At 42.3% G+C, this 6,284-nt stretch overlaps 1 protein-coding gene across 3 annotated transcripts; it reads right to left on the bottom strand.

Annotated features, from left to right (window-relative positions):
* Positions 1–665: 665 nt before the first annotated feature.
* Positions 666–5,545, bottom strand: LOC147273878 (uncharacterized). 3 transcript variants are annotated; one of them, XM_086257136.1, is made up of 3 exons: positions 3,026–5,545; positions 2,322–2,352; positions 666–1,588 (listed from the first exon to the last, which is right to left on the bottom strand). In XM_086257136.1, exons 1-3 carry the CDS (start codon positions 5,304–5,306, stop codon positions 1,468–1,470), a joined length of 2,433 nt encoding a protein of 810 aa, XP_086113262.1. In that variant the 5' UTR covers positions 5,307–5,545; the 3' UTR covers positions 666–1,467. The 3 variants fall into 3 exon arrangements, with proteins under 3 accessions (XP_086113262.1, XP_086113263.1, XP_086113264.1); XM_086257137.1 differs by lacking the exons at positions 666–1,588; positions 2,322–2,352 and adding an exon at positions 2,609–2,738; XM_086257138.1 differs by lacking the exons at positions 666–1,588; positions 2,322–2,352 and having other exon boundaries at positions 2,633–5,545.
* Between the last annotated feature and the right edge of the window lie 739 nt (positions 5,546–6,284).

Consider the following 6,284-nt stretch of genomic DNA (forward strand, 5'->3'; position numbering starts at 1 on the left):
ATTAATCCAGAGAAGTAAAGAGTTCAAATTTCAAACTGCTTTAAAGGGTTTGCAACTTTGTACAATGAAAGTAAACTATATTGGTTAGCTAGCTCATCAGCTGGGGCACTACTTTCTTTAAAAATCAGCAGAGTGACCAATGAGGCAATGACCATGCATGAAAAAGACGATGAAAAAACTGTTATAGCTTTCCATAATAGGCAAGCTGCTTCACTTGGAATAAAAAGAGTAGGTCACTGGCTATTTTGTCAATTACTCACCCAATAAACTAGTACGGCAGTACTATTATCAAATTCTGAAATTTTTTCAGGCCTGACCACTGGTCCACTGCTAAAAAAATTAATCTTAGAATTACTAAAAGTTATAACAAGTGACATGTGAGTATTTGACACGTGGGTATCTTACTTGTACTACTAAATGGTTGATAAGTTAATAAGATGAAATCATGTATTGATTATGTACTCTCAGTTTCACACTTCAGTAATATAATATATTAAACTGACTAATTTATATTTTTCGAAACAACATAACATATTAAACTTTTAGTTAATTTCTGTTTTTCAAAGTCAGTCCTATAGCTTGTAGCTAGGAGCTTTTTCAACAATAAAACAAGCAGTTCCATGCTTTCCATCTAATTTTCCAAGGGGGCTAGTAAGGTATAAAGATGTAGAAAGTGATTCCATTAATATTTTTGGAATACAAATGCACATAACACAACATTTTCCTCTTTCAGAAGGGTTAATAAATAAAAAACTAATCAGTTAACCATGTGGTTGTAAGCAAGTCAATAGAGAACCATACATATACTGATAATATACATATAGATAAATATAAACACTTCCAAGACCACCACATGTTAAAACTGTAGTTTTCAACTGTGATGGAGGAGGAGTAACAAGGACCAGAAAAAATGAGGTAAGACTTTTGGTTGGTTTTGTAGAGCATGGTTCTCAAGCATCTTCTGTGCTGCAATTCAAGCCGACAGTCTTGTTTTGCACTGCGTTCTTTCTCGCAATCATGGGGATAGAATCACCCAATAACTCTGCATGAACTTTCATGAGGAACTTTGAACTTTGGAATGTTTAAAAGAGAAGTTACCCCAAAGCTGCTGATTTGATGGGGAAAACAAAACACCCTCATCCTGTATATCTATCTATCTATCTATCTATCTATCTATCCATCTATGCTTCATGACCAAACCAAACCATTTGGAAAAAGACTTCCACTCCTCTCATGGTGGGGGGGCTCCACTCTTTCAAGGACACACAAGAAAAAAACCATGAAAAAAGTGGATGAGTACAGAAACAGTTACAAGTGCTCCTCCAGCTCTAAAGCTCCATACTCAGTTCAGGTCTTTTAGAGGCTGTTGACCCACATTGCGAAACTCGGCTTGCCACTCACCCAACCCTTTAAAGCGAGCAAGGCTCTGCCTTTGGCAGACGAACACGACGTTGCCAAAACTTCAGGTCAAATCCATCTTGGATCCCTTTTGGCAAACTCTTCTTTTGTCATGACCCAAAGGGTTATACTAACAACCAACCATCTTAAGGTGGCCTCTCCAGTCCAACCATATCTTTGTCGAATGCTTCTGCCAAGAAAAAGAGAGATAATTAAGGTTAAAAATAGCAATAATTACATTCAGCTTCTGCAATTGAAATTAGTATCCTAGTTGGTAATTTCACATCTAAACAAAAAGTTGTCAACACATACAAAACTTTTCTCTTTTGGCAAATTTGAAAGTCCAAACACACCAAGTCCCTGTAAATCAATAAACTAGAGCAAGAATCAAATTCAGGTCTTTCAGAAAACTAACAAAGTAAAATTCAACACTAGAAGAAGAAAGGACTGAAATTTTATATGTTCTTGTGCAGGGATTTCTGAATGAAGTCACAGAACTGGATGTTTGACTGGGTAGTGTGTTTTGATTGAATGAAATAAAGCATGGGAAATAGAGATATCCATTCATAAGAAACAACATAAATCACTCATTTTGTTTGTCTCAGTACAATGATGTTGATTGAATGAGACCTGTACATGAGAAATAAGGACCGCAAGACGCTCTGGATTCTACTACCAAAAAGATCAGCTGAAAGATTTTGGGTGAGACCCTTCTCATGATTCTTCACCCACAGTTCAAAGAAAAAGTGCCTGACTCTACACACCTGAATCTAAAATTGCAGTTGGACCTTTGGATGATTTTGAAGAGAAATTGTGCAACTTTTTCAGACACAAAGTCAATTCCCTTTGTAGAGATCTATTACTTCATCAATAATGGCAACATGTAGAAGCTATTATGACAATAGAATTACAGAAAAAACCACCTTCTGTTTAGGATGCAAAACATAATGGCTCCTGCAGATTAAAAGCAGGTAATTGATGCAGTCAGCTATACCCTGTTCAGAAAAAAAGAAAAAGAAAAATCACAGAATTGCTTTATGGAAATTACAAGCCATTTTAAAATAGTTACATGCTCCATCCATGAGAAAGATGATAGCTCCAAATGTTCAAGGGATTATAGTTCATTGGTTTATTTATTTTAAACTCTATTTTGAAAGCAAAAGGAGAAAAAAGAAAAAGGTGAGAGCAGAGATTTGATAGTAAAACAAAGGAGAAATAATAAAACCTTCCCCTTTATAAATATTATTAATCTCAAAGTACTTGAGGTACAAAATTTTACAACATTCATCCTGTTCTTTGCGCAGCATCCAATATCTTCACAAACAAGAAGATTTTCCTGTCTGCAAACCCAAAAACTTCAAAATCATGCTAGGGTGGAAAATGGGCAGTGGCTCAAATCATGAGGCTGTGCAATGCTAGAAATACAAATTCAATCCCCATAGTGCCCCTCTTTCCCCACCTTACTACCCTAAAATCTTCTAGAGAGTAAACAGGTACAACATTAAAAAAAAAAAAAATAGTGGAAAGAATTCAATAAATCCTACAAATTTAAATTTCTACTCAAGGAAAAAAAAATGCTACACTGAGGACGTATCAACAAGAACCTCATTTAACACATCGTCCTCACCGTTTGCTAAGGCAAGTAGCTCTGCATCCTTATCTTCATCACAGGAAAAATCCCGTCTCTCGAGCTTGGAATGAGCTGCAATGAATATCAACTTCTGTGCCTTGTCCATGCCCACCCTTGAGTGCCCATGGGAAGACACCCACCTCATTAGAGACCAATTGCATTTGAATCCACATGAAGTTGCATGAAGGAAGATGAGCCTCACTGCAACTTTCCCTAGTGACTTAAATTCAGTGAGGTATGTTTCCCACACGAGCCTACTGCTCTGTGGATTGGCAATTCTCATCTTGCCTGAAATGGGGTCCCTCTCCTTCATTTGTACAGCGCGCGCATATACAGGATCAAGCCCTTCTGTTCTCCATTTCATGAGTTCCATTAGTGCAATATGAGCCTCCTCCCTCGACACAAGCCGGGTTATGAGCTTGTCCACATCCTTCTCCTGCTCCGGCGTCAACAATTTGAATGGTGGAAGATACTTGCCACTATTATCCCTAATCAAATAAACCGGATCAAGTATAAATGCAGCAGCCCAAGCTGGATGGTAATTCTTCTTGAACCGCCTTTCAATCACCTTCTCCACCGGACCCTCAGCAATGTGGAAGCTGGAACACCAATCCTTCACTTTTGCTCTTAGTCCATCCCAAAGTGGGAGGCATTTCCCAACCAGTGGCCTCTCTGTCTCAATCTCTTGAGCCATGTCCTTGATAAGTTTAACCAATGCAAGCACTGCCCCCAGTTCATTCCAAAATCCCTCATCCCCAATCATCTCGGCAACTTCTCTTGCCGTTGAGTCCTCCATGGATGCTACTTTATAGGACTCATCTAGCAGGACCAACTGCAGTGCTCGGGCAGAGCTCAGAATGTCCTCAAGCATTATATGCACTGTTCCAAAGTTGAGCATTTCATTCTCAGGCAAGGGTACCCTTAACAACCCTGCATGACCATATTCCTGGGACTGATACTTATGAAAGCTATTCCTAACCTGAGACTTGTTATTCACGAAATTTGCAAGCTTGAAACAGTTTTCAGCAACAGCCTTAAACAATGGAAGCTCCTTACTGAAATTCTTAATCAAACTATTGAACCCCTGAAACTGACAAGAAAGATTGACCATCCAGTGATTCTGATTCTCTAAATTCCTCAATGCCTTGGACTTAAACTTGTCTGCTACTATTCCTACACACTGTTGCACAGCACTCCCACAAATGCTTGTGACTGTCTCCCACAAAACCTCCTCAGCATACTTAGACGGCACAGAGCCACCAACAAACACTGCCCTCCTGTACAAACTAGTCCCATTGGGAAGATTCACAGTCAAATTCACTAGATTGTCCTCCCCAAACACACCGAAATTCTTGGGCTTCCACCCATCAGAGGCAATTTGGAAGAACATGGCATCTCCAATTCTGGCCTCTGACTCAGCCTTAGCTTCCTCAAACTTAGCATCCAACCTCGAAGCCGTGAACTCCCTCCGAGAAATCGCCGGCAAACCCACTTGGTTAAGAAAAGCTCTGAACTTTGGGTGCTCCAGACTCGAAAACGAGACCGACCCACAAGATTCGTAGACCCAATCAGCCAAAAAATCGAGCGCACAGTCCACCTGGGTCTTACTCAGACTCGGCCCAGGTGAAGTTTTCGGACTCTTGAGCTTCTTCACACTATCCTCCAACATAGCCAGAGCTCCCAAATCCTCTTTCCCACCCGATAACACCAAATGCGGCTGATGCTGCTGAGTCACCACCGTCGTCGTCGCCGGCGAGTACGTCATTTCGCCGCAGAACCTCGACGGATCAACCACAGCGAGCGGCGAAACATGATACGACGACGTCGAGGCATTGACCGAAGACGACAAGCTCCGCTTGCGGTGGTTATGGAGGACCGGCGGAGCAGAGGAAGCAGAAGTAGGCAACGGAATTGCCGACGTGGGCGAGAGAGACGAAATGGGTTTGGCGACAGAGTTGAAATTGGGGCAAGTCCCGCGCTTTAAGTGCTCGGAGGCGGTGCGAGACGGGTTCGAGGCGGAGAAAACGGCGTCGCATAGGGAGCAGCGGAGTTTCACCGCCTTGGGCAGTCCAGTGTCGGCGTTGTGGACGAGCATGGGCTCCAAGTGGGCCCAGTACCAGGCCCCTTTGCCCTTTATCGCCTTCGTCCGTACCATCACCAGCCCCTCGTAGCGCTTGTGCACGGCTTTGGCGGCCGCCTCGTCCGCCGTGGCGGCTGCTGACGTGTCCACCACCACTCCAACGGCCACGGTTTGTGTGGTCGTGTTCGTAGCAGCCATTCTCGGAACCTAAACACACCCAACTCGGAAAAACGTAGTGGACAGAGCAGAGGACGAAATTCTGGAATTTTTGAGGGGTTCAATTGCAAAATATGCAAGTGGTTACGACGGCGTTTTGGTGGCATTTAGCCGGAGAAAGCCGTGGACCGGTGTCCATGACCTGACCCGGCGATCTGGGTACTTTCTGTTTCTCTCGGATGGACTGTGATACTGATGGGTTCACAGTTCACTCACTTGAGCTGTTTTGGAGTTTCAGTGTTTGTGAGAGAGAGAAATAGAGACACAAGTGAGAGAGAGAATTGTTATGTAGGTCTTTGGTGGAGTGCACGCGCCCGCACGCGCCACCACCGTGCGCGTGGGGAACATGGATTGTTTCTGTTGACGGAATTGGAAACTAATTTCGATATGTCACCGTGGGGTGATATTAATAATACCAACACTCACAGCGCCTCGCACGGGCAGAAACAGTTCCCCTGACATTGCTCATCACCCGCTCCTCATTGGAGCGTGCACCGCACGTGCCATGAAAGGAGGGTTTTGGGTTGGAGGGGTTTTGCTTTATTTTCTCTTTTTTGTGTTGTTGGGTCTTGTGGGGGAGGGGCTTTCTTTGTCTGTTTCTTTTTTTTTCTTTTCTTTATACAAATTTCCCTTCTTGTTTTTTTTTTTATTTTTTTATAATAAAATGGGGACCATGTTTTCCCCACAAATTAATTTGGGTTTCCTTTTGTGACTTGTTGTTCATGTGGTTTTTATTCAGGATGGGGACATAAAAGGGCAACCTAGGAATTCAATGAATTCCAACCAGTTTCTTTGGGGGCCAGTGTTGACCAAGACAAAGAAAGAGAATTGCCTTGAAAAAGGTTCACCAAATGCCCTCTCTCTCTCACCTCTGCTCTATGCAATCCAAGGCCTGATGAATTATGAATCTCAATTTTTGATTTATTAGTTGATGTGATAGGCAATATAGTCATATTTTAT

The sequence above is a fragment of the Dryas octopetala genome, chromosome 9 (assembly GCF_963921425.1).
Source record: "Dryas octopetala chromosome 9, drDryOcto1.1, whole genome shotgun sequence".
NCBI lineage: Eukaryota > Viridiplantae > Streptophyta > Magnoliopsida > Rosales > Rosaceae > Dryas > Dryas octopetala.

Coding starts and splice junctions, on each gene's coding strand:
- LOC147273878 (XM_086257136.1), bottom strand. CDS start 5,306: ATGGCTGCTACGAACACGACCACACAAACCGTGGCCGTTGGAGTGGTG. Junction 2,353..3,025: donor GCTACTTGCCTTAGCAAACG/GTGAGGACGATG, acceptor TTTAATCTGCAG/GAGCCATTATGTTTTGCATC. Junction 1,589..2,321: donor TTTTGCATCCTAAACAGAAG/GTGGTTTTTTCT, acceptor TTTTCTTGGCAG/AAGCATTCGACAAAGATATG.